The sequence below is a fragment of the Rhinolophus ferrumequinum genome, chromosome 3, assembly GCF_004115265.2.
Source record: "Rhinolophus ferrumequinum isolate MPI-CBG mRhiFer1 chromosome 3, mRhiFer1_v1.p, whole genome shotgun sequence".
NCBI classification, from domain to species: domain Eukaryota; kingdom Metazoa; phylum Chordata; class Mammalia; order Chiroptera; family Rhinolophidae; genus Rhinolophus; species Rhinolophus ferrumequinum.
The window spans coordinates 61,328,045-61,347,788 of record NC_046286.1 but is presented as its reverse complement, the minus strand read 5'-3'; the positions used below and the strand labels follow the sequence as shown (position 1 = coordinate 61,347,788).

General features: G+C 47.8%; 2 protein-coding genes across 6 annotated transcripts in view; one reads left to right on the top strand and one right to left on the bottom strand.

Annotated features, from left to right (window-relative positions):
- FOXO3 (forkhead box O3) overlaps window positions 1-19,355 on the bottom strand; it is a 106,932-nt gene extending 87,577 nt beyond the window's left edge. The window contains exons 1-3 of one of the 5 annotated variants that reach the window (XM_033101596.1): window positions 19,226-19,355; window positions 18,291-18,442; window positions 15,740-16,484 (exon numbers count right to left, since the gene is read on the bottom strand). In XM_033101596.1, coding sequence (XP_032957487.1) covers window positions 15,740-16,357 — 618 coding nt within the window. In that variant the 5' untranslated portion in view covers window positions 16,358-16,484; window positions 18,291-18,442; window positions 19,226-19,355. Of the gene's footprint in view, window positions 1-15,739; window positions 17,313-17,585; window positions 17,767-18,290; window positions 18,443-18,753; window positions 19,091-19,225 lie in introns of those variants that run through there. The other 4 variants (XM_033101603.1, XM_033101570.1, XM_033101588.1 and 1 more) reach the window with 4 other exon arrangements.
- Window positions 16,776-17,833, top strand: LOC117020678 (uncharacterized). Its single transcript, XM_033103303.1, has 2 exons — window positions 16,776-17,115; window positions 17,287-17,833. The coding sequence occupies exons 1-2, from the start codon at window positions 16,913-16,915 to the stop codon at window positions 17,831-17,833; spliced, it is 750 nt and encodes a 249-aa protein (XP_032959194.1). The 5' UTR covers window positions 16,776-16,912.
- Window positions 19,356-19,744: the final 389 nt, after the last annotated feature.

Below are 19,744 nucleotides of genomic sequence, written 5' to 3'. Positions count from 1 at the left end.
CGGCCTTGACCAAGTCACTTAACCAACCTGTAACTCAGTTTCCTCATCTGCACAGAGGAAGAGGTAAGATGCATACAGTTCTCAGCAGTATCTGGCACATAATAAATGTTCAACTAACAGTAGCTTCCAGGTATAGCTACGAAAATGAGCAGTAAACCTCAGGCTAACTGCACACATCACAGCCATTTGCACCAATGCAGGCTGCAGATGTCATGGTTTTTGCCTTTTGCGGGGAAAGGGGATGTAAGTTTTCCAACTTCAACTGCAGCTCTCCCCAGTTCAGCATTATGTATAAGTCAGGGTGCAGGGACCTCCTTCTCAAAACCAAAGGCCTCACAGTTTCCTAGAGGGGGTTTTCAAAGAGGGCTTGAGCAGATAGATGTCCCTTATTACCACATTCAGATCCGGGCCACAGAGGCTAAGGGCTCAGATCCCTGTGAGCCCTGGGCTGGGTGCCAAGCCTTTTAGCCTGCTGCCAGGCAGGCTTTTTCTTATGAGCCTGATGGTTCCTTAAGGTCCTTGACTCCTCTGTAAATGCATCCTAGATACCAGATTTTTTTCAAGATACCCCCCTCTCCCTGTCCCCAAAATAGCAAGCCATGGCCCATCCTTCTGGAAAACCAAAGTGGAAGTCAACTGACATATGTTGACACCTTTCATCCGTGAGCAGTGGCACTTTCGGGAAGCATCCCATCGTGCCAAGCACGTCGAGCCCCACCAGCTGCCCCTGACGGACTCTGATCTTCGAAGTCCTCCGCACTCTCCTGGAGTCCACTTCTGAAAGCTGTTCACAGGGCTCACGGCACAGTACTCAGGATTCTCCTCCCCATACCCCCGTCTCTCAATGCAGCCTCGCCCACCCCTGCATGAACCTTCCGATGTCTCAACCCCTGCGCCTGTCTTCTTGACTTTTCTCAAGAATCCTGGCAAGTCTGAGGTGAGTGACTTGCCTGTCCTCCCCGGCCCAAGGAGGAACCCCAGATCATCGCCCCCCTGCAGCACAGCGCCCAAGCCATGCCATCTCAGCTCGGGCTTCAAGGAGGAAAAGGTGAGCTAGTAATTCAAACTAATCCTGTTTTTTGTTTGTTGTTGGTTGATGTGTCGGACATAAGAGTATTTATGAATCTCAGGCAACATTCTGAAGCAGCTGCTAAGAGGTCCTTAAATGAACTTCCAAGTCGCGGCCAAGCCACGGTTCTCTGCACTATTTATATTCCCAAAGCCATCAGCTATGTTTGATGTGACTGACCATGAGGACCTGCTAAATGCACTGCAGAATCTGCCGACGCCGACCAGCAGCCATCCTGCTTGTTGTGATCCTCACCTGGCTTCACCTTGGAAAAGGTGGGAGGCCGTATGCCCTGTAGGCACCTGAGCCGAGATGGACGCCGTCTCCTCCCCACGGCCTCCCCTCCCCCTTCGCGTCACTCACCCTTGCACACTGATTACACCCAGCACATTTTAATCTTATCTTTCTCCCACATGTCCCACGACCGTCTGGGGATGAGTCAGTGCAACTACTCCCGTCTGATGCTGGTCTGAAACCTAGAAACATCCCCCAAAGACCAAAACAGACAAGTTAAAGGGAAAAGATCACAAAACAACAGGAGTCCAGGCTGAATACAAGTCCTCTGAATACCACATATGCACTGGGACCCACATCTGGCTTCCCCTGTGTACCCGAGCAGGTCCTTTGTTACTGTTACCCCGAAGGGTACAGAAGTCGACCCCGAAGCGAGGATCTGTGGGAAGGCTAGAATACTCAAGGGGCTGGGTCTCCAGTACATTTCAACAGAAACCACAACATGGCGATTCATCTCTTCCCACTCTGGTCAGCATTCTGAAGCAAGATGGTATGAGAATTTGGATTTCTGACTCTTACACTGTCACTAGAGGAACTCCAGACTTAGCAAATGACGTAAAGCAGTGGTTCTCAAACTTCAACTTGCAGGAGAATTACCTGCAGATCTTGTTACAACACAGATTGCTGGGCCCACAGTTTCGATTCAGTATGTCGAGGTGGGCCTAAGAATCTGCATTTCCAACAGGCTCTTGGACGTTCCCAGGTGACGCTCCTGCTGCTGCTGTGGAGCCCACATTTGAGAAACACCAACTTAATGCATCAGAATATAGAACCTTCTAGTGTATCAGATCAGATTGCACAAAGGAGGGATACTAAGTTTGTGTCTCAGTTTTCAAGTCTTATGCAATGACATGAAGCAGCACCGCTTCTTACAAATTCCTGAAAGCTTGAAATAAGTTCACTGGGGTCCAGCAAAGACAAGAAATACAGGTGGGAGTTGGAAACTTTAAAGAAACCACAATTCATTCATAGGAAAGGAAGCAGAGGAGGAGATCCTAGTTAAACAGTTTGTTAGGTAATGAGGCCCTTGTCTGAGAAGCCAACTATTCTCCTAGATCCCAGGTTGATGGTGCTCCTTTTATATGCAGCTTCCCGGGGAGCAGCAAACTCCACCTTGTAATCTTCCTATGAAGGACAGGCTGGAAATAGGTCTAAAAGTCAGTATTAAAATAGTGGATAACTTCCACAGCCAAAAATCTCTCATTTTTCTATGACGATTCTCAATCCTAACTGTACATTGTAATCACATGGGAATTTTAAAAAAATATATAATGTCCAGAGCCCACACCTAGAGATTCCGATCTCCTTGGTCTACGACAGGACCTAGATACAAGTGTTTTTTTTTTTGACTCTTCCTGGGTGATTCTCAAATGCACTGAGGTTGAAAACCACTGATGGAGGAGAAATGTCATAGACAGATAATTGGTGGATGGGAAAGAGAGAGCTAAGCCTCCTTTAGACTATGTCTAGTAAACATAAAAGGAAAGAGAAAAGAATGGGAGAGTAGCAAGGAACGACTAGGACAAGTAAAACTGAGGCTCTTAGATTCTGAGACTGATCGAAGGATCAACCCAATGTCAGCTGTCTCGGGTTCAAAAATCAGAAATGCCTGATGAATCAAGGACGTGCCCTCATTGGCCAACAACCTGGAAACAGTCCAAAGACCTATCAGGAAAACCTTTTAACAAGATGTACTTTTTTTTTTTTTCAGATGAATTAATAACTAGAAACTTGAGGCAAAGCGCTTTAACTTCTCACAAACAAACCCTTTACAAGTTCAACTTTGAAATCATGTACCAGAAAAATAAAATTTATCCCTGAGCAAAATGAAGTGGGTTTTTTTTTTATTATTATTGTTGTTCTTAAGGGGAGGCAGGAGGGGAGAGACTGAAGAAGTAACTTTCAGAGCACTTTGGTAATTGAAATCCCAGTAACCACAGTGACAAATGAGTTTTCAAGGTTGTAAGATCGTAAGACGTGGATGATAAAATCAAGACAGTTATTCTCTTCCTTCTTGACTAGCACAGATACATGTGGTCACAAGCTAGGGAAAAAAAATGTTTGAAAGCTTTATGATCCTGTTTAAGGCAGAATGATCAACACAAAACAGAGCAGGCAATGTCAGGGCAGGTAACAGAGCCAGACATCAGGTGAGTCTCTGCTCACATCCACAAGGCCGTCACTGGGAGCCCACAGAGAAAAATCCAGATATAGTTTCACTGCGCTAACAGTTAAAACGGATTCATCAACTCAAAGTTTTTGATTTGATTAAAGAACTAAAATGTGGATAAATCTGCATCTTAAAAATGATATTTTTTTATAAAAACATTCGTTTGTTAAGTAATCACCTTAAAATCAATTTATAAGAAAGTTGTTTTCACTAGCACAAGTTAGCTTTCCTAATTTAAAACATGGCACTTCACTTATAGTACTGACTGCCCACAAATTAACTCAGAGCATTCCCTGATTTTACAAAACTACAGGAATAAGCCGCCCCCCGCCCCACCTCCTGCAGAACATACCTACTAAAGGATGGCGATGGTCAAGTGCCAAATTTCACCTTAGCAACATGAAGGTTAAAAGGGGTAAAGCCTAACACATGGCCCAAATGACCTAGACTTTCAGTCTGAAATAAGGACCTTTCTTGGAAAGGGAGAACACTAAATAGGACGGATTTAGGCAATTCAGTGAAGCAGAGCACATGCATCTATTCAAACAGAAGGCTGTAAGCTTATCTTTATTGGGCAGGGTTGAAGATAGAAGGCCTGATCTAGGCCACTAATTTCAAGAGAAGGATCCTAGCTCACCTAGGACGTTATCTATCAGGAGCTTAAGAGCCCACGTGTGCCAAAGCAAGCACACTCACCCTGGTATCAGCTCGAAGATAACTTTAAAATAATCAGGCTCACTACACTTTCACAGCCATTCTAGGCTTCTCCGAGTTACACAATTGCACCTGCTGTAACTGATCATTTTTCTAAAGAAATGCAAAAGAATGTTTGGGCTCAGAGTTTCAATTTTTACTTAGAAGAAATTACCTTGCTTAAAATTTAGTCCATAGGCCACTATTTATTTGCATGATAGGTATATTCATACATGGCAAATTAACCTATTAATGGGACTGTACTGAAAAATAACTAGTGAATAAAGATATGTCCCTTCTCATTCTACCAACTGAAAAAAAAACACAGAAAAAAGGTACCCAATACAGACTAAATTACAAATGTATGAAGGGTTAGATTAACAAGTCCTCGATTTGGAAATGAATGTTGGCACAAAGCCCCAGGACAGCACCTGTGTAAGGTAAAAACTCTTCAAGAGTTACAGCAACACTGAATTTCAAATCGGGTAAAAATTTTTTAGAATTTACCAACATGAAAAATGAGAGAGATCTACAAAAAGCATTTTCCTTTATAAAATCATTACAGTATTAGAAGAAAATGAAGCTATATTGCATTTTTAAATATTAAGTAAAATTTCATTAGGGGGAAAAAAAAAAGGAAAGGAAGGTGAGCAGAAGGCTTTAAACATCACTCGGCCGAGTTTAATATGAAATATGGAACCAAGGCAGTTATCTAGATAATTTATGATGAAAGAAATATCATTTTTAAAATCAATTATTAGGACACTTCAGGAAAAAAGCAGTTTTCAGATTTGAATTATGTGAGTTAATCACTTAACTATCCACTTGATCTTTCTGATGTAGTACCAGTTTTCAAGGAGACATCTAACAAGCTATATTGGATATAATTTTCTGCCCTCCTTAAGCTTCAGGTTTACACCCAGTGGCCACTGCCACCTTCTGTTACCACTGCCTCCAGCCCCACCCCCACCCCACCCTTACCCCACCCCCACCCCCACCCCTTGGCTATACTCAGTTATCAGGCAGAACCATTCTGCCAGCCCCGTATTTATCATAGGGTGTCAGTCTATCTTTTGGACACAATCCAGACACTATTCACCTATCTTTTCTATGAAACTGAGATTCTGAACTTTTCCCCCTCACACATGTAAGATGAGTATTCTGTTAGCTACATTTTACCTTAGGGCCAATGGGTCCTGCGTTCCTGTGGCCAATTAAAACCATCACTTTAGGTCCTACTGGTACATATTTTTACCTTGAAGACAAAAGCAGTAAGCTCTTCAATAGAGATAAACACTTTAACCTGGCCAGCAACTTGCATTATGCAACATTTTCTGTTTCTGTCTTGGCAGCCTGCCTTTAAAACCCTTAGTAACTGCACTGCAAAGACTCAACCACCTCACAAAATATATTTAATACCTTTAATTATGAGATCTGATTCAGCAACCAAACTTCTCCCAGGAACTTCTTGTACATTTTGTTTTTCTTGAAATCCACTTTTCTTGGTGGTACTGTGTCGTCCATCTACCTACCTGAAGCCTACAGAAGCACAGATACCCTGTTCTCCCAAGGCAGGAATTTCTCAAGAGATAATATCCCAACCCAAAGGATTTCTACACACTATATCTCACTCCATTCGTTCTACATGGTACACTTTGTATCTGGCCCATAGTAAACCATGGTCACGCAAGGCCATGAGTGACCAAACAAAAATGAGAATCCTAAACCAACAGGTTTCTAACAGAATTCTAAAACCACTGCTTCTACTCCCCCACTAAAAGCTCAGGCACTGACTCTACTCTTAAGTTTTTAGCTCATACAAGAACCAAGGGAAGGAGCCTAAACCATAGGTCCAAACCCACTCCCCCATCGACACACACAGACGTGTCCCGCTGAGTCAGCCAAAACTGGGAAGATAAGCATTCAGGACAGTATCCGAAGAATTCCCGTGAGGATCAATGCTAATCCCGGGGATGCCAAAAAAAATGTATACACGTGACTTGTATTCATCTTTTGTTATCGATATATGTTAAGTATTACAATTTTAGTATAGGTTTTTCCTTTTTTAAAATGTACATACATTTTTTTGGCACCCTCTGTATATGTAAAGAATGTGACACATAGTACAGACTTTTTTTTTTCCTTTTTTTTATTCAAGTGCACAAAACAATAGTTAGATGTTTATCATTTATATCCCTCACACAGTGACAACCTCCCTCCCCCCATCTACTACCCCTCTGACATCGCACACAGCCATTACATTTCCACTGTCATAGTAGAGACTTTTAAAATGGGAGCTTTTTTCAAAAGTTATAAACTTCCAGTTATAAAATAAATAAGTCACAGGAATGTAACATACATCATAGTGACGATAGGTAATAATGTATTGCATATTTGAAAGCTGTTGTTAGAGTAAAAGCTCATCACACATGTAAAAAATCTTTAACGATGCACGGTGATGGATGTTTATTAGGAGCCGAGGAAACTTCAGAGATTTCGGATTAGACTTCCTACCGTCATCTGTGACAATGAACCTGACAGGACTCCATCTTCTCAAACCCTGACAGCGACCAGCAAGAGAGGATTCTTCTTCAACACTAGCCTTCCTCCCGCGGAGGACCCCAGGCTTTTCTCTCCCCTCGAAGACCAGCTGTTCCAGACCACAGCTCAGTCAGCCCGTACTCCCACATACCACCAGCTTCCCACACTAAGCCGAGAAGAAGAAACTCAGTGTGGGGAGTGGGGAGCGAGCCACGGACAAACTCTAGCAGCAATGGGAGGGAGGGGCAAGTTTGAATAGTTCTAACAAGGAAACGGAGGAGAATTCATACCTCCATTCCGTCCTCACCGCAGGATGAGGAAATTTAAATTAACAGAAAGTTACCTATGAATGATTATAAGAGTTTCACAAAACCTTTTTATTATTCTCCTCTATCTGCAGCCCTGTCTGTCCCTCTCTCCATTCCTATGCTCCTGTGTTCATGTCCTAAGGCTACCGTGACAAATGACCACAAATTTAGGGGCTGCAAAAACCAAAAACGTCTTCTCTCATAGTGCTGGAGGCTAGAAGTCCAAAGTCAAGGTGCTGGCAGGCCCCGCTCCCTCTGAAGGCTCCAGGGGAGGCTGCTCCCTGGCCTCTTCCTGGCAGCTCCCATCAACCCCTGGAGTTCATGGGCTTGAAGGGCCTCACTCCAAGCTTTGCCTCAGACTTCACTCGCTTTCTCTGAATCTAGTGCAAGAGTCTTATCTTCTTATAAAGAAACCAGTCACTGGAGTTAGCGCCCAGCCTAATCCAACAAGACCTCATCTTAATTTAACTAATTACCTCTGGAAAGACGCTATTTCCAAACAAGGTCTCATTCTAAGGTTCCAGGTAGACATGAATTTTAGAGGGATACTTTTCAACCCACTACAGCTCCAAAATTAAAATAAACCACCATGACCAGGATACAGGGCAAAATGGAGGGAAATAACAAATTATAGCATTACAGAACTATAAAAAATTTCAAACTTCTGATCTCCAGTGGATCCATGACTACTCAATCTGAGTTGGAAATAATGGAAGTTTTTACCTTTTCTCAATCCATGGGCGACTGAAGTTCTGGAAAACATCAAAAGTCTCAACCAATATAGCACTAAAACACAGAACAGTCCATGGACCTACACATTTGACATACTTTGAGGTTTGGTATTAGGTATACATGAACATTCATATATATTATCAAAAGTGGAACAGCAAAAGGATTAAAGGCAAGGGAGGACATTTTTCAGTTAAACAGGCTTTTATTTAACTATTTGGGGATGGGACGTAGAGCATGGGACTTAGAAGAGCAAGGTTTCCTTTTAAAAAGTTACCTTAGGTTTTTAACCACCCCCTCCTCCAAGTTACCCTTTTCTAATGACGACGTAGCCTACACAGAAGCGTTAAAAGATACCGTTTTTGTTTTTAGTCAAGGTTCTACTTTAGCTATGTGACGAAAAAAATACTTGAGATCAGCTTCAAGTCTTGTGTACTCCCTCTGCTGGCTCTGAATTTAAAATAAATTCTCAATGGCTTCAGGAGCCAAGTTATTAACTTCTCTAGACCTCTAAAACACAAGGAAAAACATGACATGGATTCTCCAACACACACGCAAAGGTCTGCAAAGAAATAAATAAGAAATTACAAAACACATACTGAAAACTGCCAAAAAAACTGACATCTGTCGCTATTGGCTTTTTCATGAGTTCACTCTAAGGGAAAGCTAATGAATTTCTTTCATTTGGGGAAGGGGTCTCTTCCCCCTGCATTGGCCTTGCCCTCTAACAAGTGTACCAGGAGCTTTCCTTCCTCTGTGCTCACCTCTCCACTGCAGGACCAGGGTACATCTGGGCCTGTTGGGTCCCCAGGATAAGCTGGCTTCTTCACCATAAGCGATTACTGGAGTAGCAAGTGACTGGAAGGACCACAGCCCATCAGAGAAGTTGGTCCATTTCTCTTTGTAATGTTATCCCAGAACAGTAACTACTGCATTGTAGGGAAAAAAAATCTCAAGATTAAAATCTCAAAAAAAGGTCCAAGCGAAAAGCAGAAGATGCACAGTCTAGAAAAACCCAGCTTGAAACGTACTCCGACATACATTTGCATTTTACCAGAAAGGAGCAATACATCACAATATCCTATGTATGCCTGCTACTGTACTTTTTATGACTTGGGAAATTGTGATACTGAGAAATGACAATTATTTGGTCAAGAGTAAAATGGTGACAGATACTGAGTCTATGATGGGATCAGAATTGGATCCTCTATCATAATCACTAACCTATCAGAAAAGCTCTATTTACCTATTCAGAAAGCTCTAGCTCACAAGAGCTACAGACTGGCGCTCTGAAGAAGTCCGTCTCAAAGACTGCTTGCTTTCTTTTCTTCCTTCATATGTGACTTCTATTCTCTGATCCATGGATATAAAACTTCAAGTATATCTGGGACGTATAGCCCCAAATGCAAAACATTGCAGACAACTTAGTTTTATACACCTGCTTCGCTCCTCTAAGAAGTGGGCAAGTAAATTTTAGGCTGAACAAATCCCATACTGACTCTTTCTAAACAATACATATGGACACTGCATAAAGGGGTGCACACACAGAGTAGACCTGATCTAACTTTCTCTTAATGAAAGATCAGGCTTCCCTCAGCTTGTGATGGGTAGTGACTGACACTGATGAAGTTTTCAGAGACTTCTACGCTAGGAAACATGACACCGTGAGAACTGCCTTAGATAGCAGAGCACCATTTCATAATTACACTACATCACATCAACCGCGACACTAAGGCCTAAGACTTAGGCCACCTTCACAGCTACAAGTATCCAAAAGACTCTACACATGATATCACCTCACTCTTGAGTCACATCACCCCCTTTCAGTGTCAAGTCCCAGAACACAGCTCTTCTCATGGGCTGAGGACACAGTGATACCAAAAGCAGCTCCACATATCCGAAACGTGTATTTGTCTGGTAGATACATTCCTGTTCTCCAGGATCTTACACTGTACTTGGGAATATACAGGAGTCACAGAAAAATGACAAAAGAAACAGGCAGGAGTCAGGGGTGGGCTGGGTAGGGCAGGGTGGACAGAGCAGGCTTTTTCAGCAAGGTGAGCTGACAGCACTGATGGAGAATGCAAAAGGAGAAACAGCTCCTCTCAGAGGAGCCACCCTACCGGAGGGGGGAGGGGAGCAGAGGAGAGCAAATGAAGTAAGAGTTTGCAGAAATGTAGGCACTGACATGAACAGCTGTGAAACCACAATGGTTAGCAGCAGACATTCTGGAACAGTGAAGCTCTGGGCTAACAAGGACACGCTCTTAGCTCCAGCCCCGTGAGCTGTGGTCCCTGAGGCAGCCACTCAGCATGCTCCTGGCCTGTCTCCTCACCTGTGAAATAGTCCAATCACCTCTAAGACCTCTTCTAGTTCTGAACTTGAGTCGCCTCTCTCAAGGCTCCACATCCACTCCAAAGGGAGCCACACCAGGCCCCATGGACAGAATCGGGGGTCCCAGATCTGCGAGGGCCCCAGGGGTACTCTAACCTGAGCGGGTTTGGGAAAGCCCCAGCTTCTCCCAGACAGATTCTAACTACAGGAGCCATGTCACAGTGGCCTTGCAGCTCCAAAGCAGCTGAAAATAATCTGTAGAGAATTAAAAGCAAGCTTCAAGCCAGAGCTTAACACCAACTTTGCCATCTGTTGATAACTTCTCTGCAGAGCTGAAACACTAGGCAAAGCAGAAGTACACACGTGACAAAAAGCGAAGAGCACGGACAACAATGACAAGTTCAGAGCACAGCTTTGCACGTTTTATTTTGCCTGCCTCCAGTAGAACGTGAACTCCTGTGACCTGGAACCTTACTTGCCTTGTGCTACTACGCTATCCCTGGGGCCGTCCGAATACTTTGCACACAGTATGCCTTTGAGAAATATTTGTTGAATGAATGAAATGGCATGTGATGTAAATGGGTCAAGACGGTTTTCTCTTCCAATCTTTTACTCACTTACTGTACCCACAGCTGTAGCATCCACTGACACCCACTTGTGTCTATGTCATCCCTGGTTCCTTCTACAGCAGCAAAAAAAGAAACTGGCTCTTCAGGACCCCTCAATTTGTAATACAGGAAAAGCTGAGGATGAAGATGAGCAGTCAAGAATAATAGGATCAAGTCTGTTTCCTACAGGCAAGATGAGTGGGTATGAAAACAAATAAATCCCAGGCTCTCTCCAGCCCTGGGAATCTGGAACCTGACGGCTCAGCAGTGAGTAAGCGGGATGGTCTAATCTTTGCACTTTTTAATGAAGATCTTTGGCTGGATGGAGTCTGCTAACCTTTGACCAGAGCAAGTCAATGACTTTTTAGTGGGACGTGGACTCTTCATTAATTTTCCAAATAAAAATATCTTGCAGGTTTTAAGTAAGAATCACAAGTAGAGTATTAAAAAGTTTAACAACAAGATGTTCTTCTATGGTGTCATTCTCTTAAAATAGAACCCTCCTAAATAGGTTTCATTTCATTTTCTAAGAAGGAGATAAACATATCAAAATAAACTTAGCTTCGTTTTTAAAGAGTCTCTGGTACATGGGGCTCACAGAGCGAAGTCTGCAAGGGCCAAATTCTTCACTTCGTAGGTCAATGACACAGCTTCGAAAAAGAGGAAAGACAGCCCCCATCATGTACTGCTGCTTTTGGAAGAGGAAGTGCATGAGTTGAGAATCACTGACAAAGACAGTACTGCCAAAGGAAATTACAAAACAGCATTCTGGCAACACGGGCCAAGCAGAAGACAGATTCTTCACCCACGACCATAATTGGCCCTTTGGTGAGTTACTCCAAAGGTGACTGAGGTCAAGATTATGAGCCAACGTGGAATTGGGACAACGTTGTCATTTTGAAATTTAAAAAAATATATTCTTAAACACAAAAATTGAAGTTAAAATAACATTTTCTTAGTACAGGGGGTTGAAAAGGAACTGGATGCATTAATCTAAAAAACTAGAATGAGGAGGACGTCAGCAAGCATTCATTCTGTGGCAGGTCAGCCCTCATCGTTTTACCTGGGGAAGGAGCCATGAGGGTATATTCTCACATGAAGGAAAGTCTCGGTCTCCTGAAGAATTACCCTCAAGTAGCAGCAGAAGTCGTCACACAGTAGCCTACATTTGTGAAACTGTGGGAACCACCATCGAAACGCGTGGCCGCCTAACGTCTCCGTGCCCTGGTCCATGGGAAATGCAGGTGTGGGTGTGTAGGAGAGTAAGTGATAAATAGGCCTTACAAGGGAAACTCTGGAGTCCTAGAGGTCTGCCCAAGACAGGCGGAACCAAGAGGACTCACCCACTTAAGTATGGGTGCAGTACCAGTAAGTTTAATGAGAATTAAAGGACATGTAACCTTTTGCCCTCTTAACCACATCTGATTGTTCGTTTCTACTTTAATGCCTGAGGTGAGAGAACCTGTGAGACAGCCATCACCTTTCTCCCTGGCACAGTATGCCTCTGACACAAGTTAAGTTAACCAAGAACTTCCTCCTTTTGTTAAAATGCTATCTTTTTTGCCCCTTTATGACTTCATAGTTCCCAAATTCCCATACTGAGAGGCACTGGACAGCTATACAAACATGATGCACGCACTCGGCCTCCATCGATAGTCCTTTCTGATGCTAAAATAATAACCAAGACATTTTTAGATTGACAGGCAAACATGCTTTTCAGGAAAGCAACTTCTACTTATGTAAGACTACTCATTACTTCATTACTTGGTAAATGACCTTAAAAAAGATCAATTTAAAGAGGAAAATAGTGTGATTAAGAACAAAGACCTCTAGAACTGTGGCTACTAATTACCTCTGTACTATCTAGCTGTGTGATCTTAGAAAAGTCATTAAATAACTTGAAGAATCAGGTTCTTCACCTATAAAATAAGGGAGTTAAATTAGATCAGTGAACCCCATCCTTGGTTGTACATAAGAATCACCACCAGCACCAAACACTAATCCACACATCAGCACAAGTAAATCAGATTCCCTGAGTACTGATATTTTTTTTAAAGGCTCCCTGGTGATTCTCATATGCAACCAGAGCTTCAAACCAATGGTCTCGATTCTGATCTCCAAGGCTTCTTTCCTAATTTTTTCATTCTATGATCTTAGAGTGATAATCCTAGTGATAGGATCTCCTAATGCAATGGCCCCAAAAGCCACAAAATAAGTAAGGCTTATGTCCTGCGTACTGTGCCTATGTGCACACATGACTAGGAAATAGTAACCTGAATTCTAGACATTTGTAGAGGTTAAAAACCCAAATGCACAACTCAGAATGAAAGTAGTGTGGTTTAAATGCACATGCACACTTCCAAAATGACTAACCATGACAGGAATCAACTCCTGAAACTTGGACACATGGACCTGGGTCACAATTAGCTCCTGACCTCTCCCTTTTCCCTCTTCTTCTGCCTTCACTAACCCACAAACACAAAAAAGATTGGCTATTAGTCATAATCGGAATATGAAACCAGCCCGTTTCAAAGGGCCCTCTCCATCAGCAAAGATTTGCAAGTTCCTGCATGGCTGCATCTTGTGATAAAGGTCATCTTACAAAAACTCTATAACTAAATTATATCCCTTTAGCCTTCAAGGATTAGTTGTCACATGGTACTCAGAAATGGAATTGGTGTAAAATTTTAAAGTAAAAATAATCATAAAATGTGTGCCCTATATTAAACATATTAAGGCTTGAGAGTTTCAATTTACAATATTTCATAAGATTTTAGTAAAAGAGAGATTAAGACAGCAGAGAAGGAAAAAAAGAACCTATGACACCAAAAAATGGTTAGGACATAAAACCATAAAGTTTATGACTAGGCTCAAAATCTCTACTGCAAATCCTGCAAGCTACATGAAAACATAATTAGCCCAGTCTCAATTCATGGCTACTTTTGGTAATACCACTTTCTCACATAAACCTTTTTTTAAAAAAATCAAATGATAGTAAACTGTCATTACTTTTAACTATAAGCACAATAGAAAGAAATGTTATTTGTGGAATTAAATTACTTTGTAATCTTACAAATCATAGGAAAGGTGAAAACCCTTCCTACATTATTTTTTTACTAAGTTAAAAGTTAGCTAACTTTTAATTAACAGGTTCTCTGCACCCAATTCAAAACATGCAGAAGTAAACTTCAAGTGTGAGAAATTTGAAAAATATTCCCAACCCCGAAATCCATCTTCTTAGATTCTGTCAAGTCTCCCCTTCCTAACACTGTATCCTGAGATTAACCCTTGCTATCCTCTTGGAAACTCAGTTTTAAAAGATACCACGTTAGCACTACCTTCAAATGGCACTCATCCTTTCGGTAAATAGCCCTCGTATCACACAACTGGCATTCCTCTGCAAAGCAATAAAATTAAATCAAATGTAATATTCATAATGTCAGCATTTGTTAAAGGAAATGAAACAGATTTTGTGGAATATCACAGCACACGTTTTGCTTTTAAAGTTTGTTTAATCCAAGCAAAGTTTAAATCTAAACATGGCCTCTCCAATACTGGCCATAAGAAAACTGAAAAACAAGAACAAAAACAAAACAAACAAAAAAAAACAGGCACTTCACAAGGTTTTTTTTTTTTTTTAAAGCAAATTAAAAATAAATACACTAAATTCTTTAGCTTTTCATATACAGTCTCCTCTCCAGTGCTTCAGTTCTCTGCTAAGGTCAAACTGTTCTTATTTTATACACCTACTGGAACCCAGGAAGATACAGGGCTCCCCAAAGACAATAATTGAAGGACAGAAAGAAGTAACTACCTCTTTAATTAAAAAAAAAAGGTAATTGCAAATAGAAGCAACTGATAAGCAAGCGGTGTATATCTCCAACTACGCAGAACTCCCTTTTGCCTGGTATTGACACATTCATATCTTAGGGGAAGGAGCAGGAGGATGAGGTGCCACTAGGAGCAAAGCAGCTGGGTATCAGCAGGGGCACAGAAGCTAATCTCTTTGGATGCCCAACTGCAGGAAGTCATTACATCATAGGCCTTTCCACACCTCTCCCTACCACGTGTCCAGTGCCCCAAGAGGCCGAAAAGGAACAGTAGAGAGCCTCTCTCCAGGTTCACTTATTGGTAGAAGCCATTACGGCCCAACCCTGCCACCCAACGTGTATCTGAAAGGCCGAGGTGAAGCACCAGACCGCGAGTCCTCCGCACCTGGACCCAGCCTCAAACGACTCCCGAGTCCAGGCCTCGGAGGGAGCAGCAGGTGAGGCCAGACGGCACTGAAGGGGCAAAGCTGGCGCGTTCCAGGCCCCAGAACGTCCCAGAGGCTACTGGGGGCAGGTTTCCTTGAGAGACAGCTCTGAGCAATAAAGGTGTTACCAGAGAGCCAGCCAGGAAAAGGTTTGCAACCACTGCTTTTTCTAAGATCTTTACGCCGATGGGAGTTAACACCCACAAGCCCGAAACTTAGATCCAAGGGTCCTCATCCAGCTAGTGACAACGCACCATGTTCCTGCGACAGGCTGGCAACCACAAGTCCAAAGCCTCCTCCCGGCACCGAGTCTCAAACACCCCCCCCCGCACCCCCTCAGTCAACCCGCGGTGTCTCCCCGCACCCCCACTACCATGAATTCTACTCCAAAGTTGTCCCCGGACCTACCTCCTCCGCGCTGTCCCGAGAATCCAGCAAACGCACTCTTGTCCGTTTGTCCCTCCCTCACCGGAGTCCCTTGCCCCCTCTCCAGAGTCCCCAGCCCCTCTCCGCACCTAGCCACGGCCGAAACTTCCCAGGAAGGCTACCCACGCCCCCGCGGCCACCCCCAGGTCCCCCTGCTCCCGGGGTCACAAAGGATCCCCAAAGCCCCACGGAGGAGGCTCACTGCTAACCCTTTCCCCTACTCCAGCAGGCGCGCTCCGCGAATGGAAGGCGCGTCTCGCACTGCGCAGAAGGCCCGGCGGGTCCCGCCGCCTGCCCGAGGTGGGTACGCACCTTCCAGCCCGCAGAGCTGTTGCTGTCGCCCTTATCCTTGAAGTAGGGCACGCAGCGCACCATCCATTCGTAGATCTGGGACAGAGTAAGCCGTTTGTCCGGGGAGCTCTCGATGGCGCGAGTGATCAGGTCAGCGTAAGACAGGTTCCCCCAGGCGTTCCGCCGCGACGAGCATTTCCTCGGCTGCCCAGAGCCCCCAGCCGCCCCCGGCTGCGGCGGTGGCAGTGGCTGCTGAGGCTGCAGCGGCGTCTGCGTCGCCCCGCTCAGCGCGCCCGCCGCGGGGGCTGGCCCGGAACCGGGGTCCTGCCCTCCTGGAGCCAGCAGCCGAGCCGAGTCCTCAAGGAGCAGCCCGGCGCTCAGCGTGCCGCTCCCGCCGCCGCCGATCGCCATGGCCGAGCTGGCCCTACCGCCGCCGTCCTCGTCGTCTTCATCGTCCTCCTCCTCGGGGATCATGGAGTCAGCGGCCGCCTCCCCCGAGGGCTTGGCCGGGCTCCCCTGGAGCTCGGGCCTCTGCAGGGGCCACGTACAGGAGCGCGGCCGGCTCTGGGGTTCGAACTCCGGGTCCAGCTCCACTTCGAGTGGAGAGAGCGGGGCCGGGGAGGCCCGCGCCTCTGCCATCTTCGCCGCCCGCCCGCGGCTCGGGCTCTGGCGCTCTCCTCTCCGCCCGGGCGGGGTGCGGCGGGGGAGGGACGGGGACGCCGCGAAGGCTCGGGGTGCCGGGCGCCGCTGCCGCTACTGCCGCCGCCTGGGAGGCACGAACGGAGAGAAAAAAGGAGTTGGTTACCCCGGGGTAGAGCCCAGCGCTCGGCTAGTGCTCACCCGCCGCCGCCGCCGCCGCCGCTTCCCGACCGCACCGCGCCCGCCTCCCAGGAGCAGGCAGACCTGGAGACGTGCGTCCCGCGAACCTGGCGCAGCAGACGCCGCCCCCTGGCCAGGCCGCCGGGTAGAGACGGGCGAATCGACGGGCTCGCACGGGGCAGCCCCCTCCCCCCGCCGACGCAGCCGCTGCTGCCGCCAGATCTGCAGGTCTCTCCTGGGCTAGGTGGCTGGGCGGGGACGAAGGGGGAGGGGCGGGGGAGGGGCGCGGGCCGCGCCTTTAAAGCGGGTTGCGGCCAGAGCTGGCGCAGCGGAGCCGCGGTCCGGGCCAGAAGCGGGGCGAGCGTGCGTTTGTTTATGTTTCGCTCGGGCCCGCTCAAGTGCTTCCCGCCGCGGCGCCGCCAAAGTCTGTGGCGTCTTCAGCTCTTCTCCCCGTCCGCGGCCCTGCCGCCTCCACGCACCCTTGCCATCCCCCCTCCCAACGGAGGGTCCGAACCCGGGGACGGCGCGGGCAGCTCCCTTCTCCCCTCTTCGCCCGCGGGCCGGGAGGGCGAACGTGGGTACGAGCGCAGACGGGCCCTTGTCACTTCCAGAAAAAAGAAAAGACGGGAAGAAGCGGGGCAAGCAGCTGGCGGATGTTCGCAAAGGGTCGAGCCGAGCAGGAACGGCCAGTTTGGGGTTTTGTGCGGTTTATTTTCTCACGGACGTTGTGCCCTCCACCCCCTTCCCAGGAAAGAACCGGAGGGTGGGGGCAAGTCGGAACATAAATCTTCCAACAGGTCGGGAAGCGCCAAGTCTCCCGAGCCGCCAGAAAACCCGGACCAGCACGTTCATCACCTCCTTGCTCCCGCTGCTGCCATCTTGACAGTTTTCCCCCCTTCACTCAAGTCCTTTAAAAACACTAGCGGGAGAGAAGGGGGCGCGCACACTGAGTCACGGGGAAGGAAAAGGGAAGCGCCTGGCCCAGCTCGGAAGCAGATCCGGAGTCACCGGGAAGGCGGCCGCCCCGCTGCACAGCTCCGGCGCCTACCTCGGTTCCTTCCCTTCAGGGACGAGGGGGGAGGACGCACAATCCCGCGCGGGCCCGGGGCACGGCGAGGAGGGGGCGTGCAACCTCCGCGAAGGAGAGGCGCTCCGGCTGCCGCCGCAGCCCGCCAGAGGAACCGCCTGTCAGCCTGCGCGCCGCCGCCTTCCACATTCCTCCTCCTCCCTTCCACGAGCAGGGCGGCCGCTGCAGAAGCACAAAGTTATAGACACACGCAGGGTGCCTCAACCTAAGCTGACGGCGGGCGGGCGGGCGGGCGGATCCCCGCCCAGAGGGAGGGCTGGGCGCCGGGCCCGGGTGTGCTGGTGTCGGGGTGTGTGTGCGTGCGCTCGCGCGCGCGCCTGCGCGACTCGGCTCCGCGGGGCTGCGGGTGTGGGTGTCAGGGCGCGCGCTGCAGCCCCGGACTCGGCGGGCTCCCTCAACTGTCCCCGCCGGGTTCCTCTCTCCCTAGAGTCTCAACGACAACAAAGCGCGGTGAGGGCCCCGGAGAAGAGGGAGGGGGGAGCGCAGAGCCTCACACGCTCCACGAGCGCAGTCGCATGGCCTCTCTAAGTAGCCTGGCTCCCGGGGTCCCCGGCAAGCGTGTCCGTCCGCCAGGCTCTGGACCCGCCCTGGTGTCGGGTTCCCCATTAGAACCGGACACCAGGTAACACGCGAGATAAGATGCTGACCGCAGATGGCAAGGGTTACCTCGGCGTGGAAATGCAGACAAGCGAAGATGTTGGTGCCTTCAGGACTTCGATAAGCTGATGCCCTCAGATTTGATCAGGCACTAAGAGGTTTGCACTGAGTCTCTTACCCAGGACGCTCGACCGCAGTCGTGTTTCACTTTTCATGGCAAACTAGGGGAGAAATGTAACACCGGAAAAAGCAAATTATTCACATTCCTAAACGCAAGAGCAGATTTTGAACAGCTGTGAATGGGAAATAATTTGATTCTAATTTGTAAATGACGGCAAACGTCTATTTGTGCATTCTTAAGAAAAACTCCTTTAGGTTTAGAAAAACATCTTTAGAAGTCTGTATCCAATGATCAGATGCTAAATCATTTGTGTACTAAGAATGCACACTACATGCAACACGCACACCAAAACTCCACTTTTATCAATATCTTTCTTTTTTTCCTGAAATCCTTCCAAGTCACTGGAGATACCTTAGAGTCTAGAGCGGGCTCGGCAACACTCGGATACACAAAAAGGTACAACCCAGCGTACGCAGAAGTCCGCCCACCCGGCCGGCTCCAGGCTCCGGGCTTTGCGCAGGGCCCGTCACTCCAGTGACGCGCGGCCCCGCCCCTGCACCAAGCTAGTTCGACGCGTACAAACAGATGATGTCATTGTATCCACACGCGCGTGACCCGGGAGCTCTGCGCCGCGTCGCCATTCGCTGCGCTGCTCACACGTAAAGACACGCCGAGAGCTGACTGGCCGCGGCCACTAGTCTCCAGGCCCCAGACGCCCCTCTCCGCCCCCGCCCCCCTGCAAATAATAAACAATCGAGTAAAATTGTAAGGACGAGAGGGAGGAGGGGAAAAACCAGAAACCAATCCTTCGCGCGCTTAAGGAGGGAGAGTTAATAGGAGGAGGACGTGAGAAGGCAGGGGTGGTGAGAGAGAGGGAGCCAACCTAGGGCGATGGGTCCCGCCGAGATGAGGTGGCGTCGAGGGAGGAAAGTTGGAGAGCACTCTGCGGGGCGCGCCTGGTAATGCGGGGCGCTCTAGGGCCCAGCAGTGGCGGAGCTCGAGGCTCGGGGGCGGTGCGCGCCCCCCGAGGGGGAGGAGCCTGGGCAGCGCTGTAGCGGCGCGGGCGGAGCTGGCAGACACGTGCGGGAGGAGGGCGGGAGCGCGCCGCACAGGCTCGCCCAGGACGCGCGGCACCGCCAACCGCGCGCGCTTGTTTACCAGCGCACGTGGGTGTTACTTTCAAATGGAATGTTGTGCTGGCTGCGCGGCGGAGTGGCTGGCGCTTGGGGCCGCCGGAGCTGGCTGGGGGACGCGGCGGGGCCCGCTCCACGGCTTCCCGTGGCGCTGCTCCTAGGCCAGCGAGGCTGTTCCCACTGCGGGCTTCCAGTGCAGTCGGCGGCTCTGGCCGGGAAGCCTCATTGCGAGTTTCGCGCTCTGCCCGAGCCTCATGATGAGGTGTTCC

Bases quoted from the DNA above. Each gene is read 5' to 3' on its own strand.
- LOC117020678 (XM_033103303.1), top strand. From the start codon at position 16,913: ATGTTTCGCTCGGGCCCGCTCAAGTGCTTCCCGCCGCGGCGCCGCCAA. The intron at 17,116-17,286 runs GTACGAGCGCAG...CCCCCTTCCCAG, and splicing joins GGCCGGGAGGGCGAACGTGG to GAAAGAACCGGAGGGTGGGG.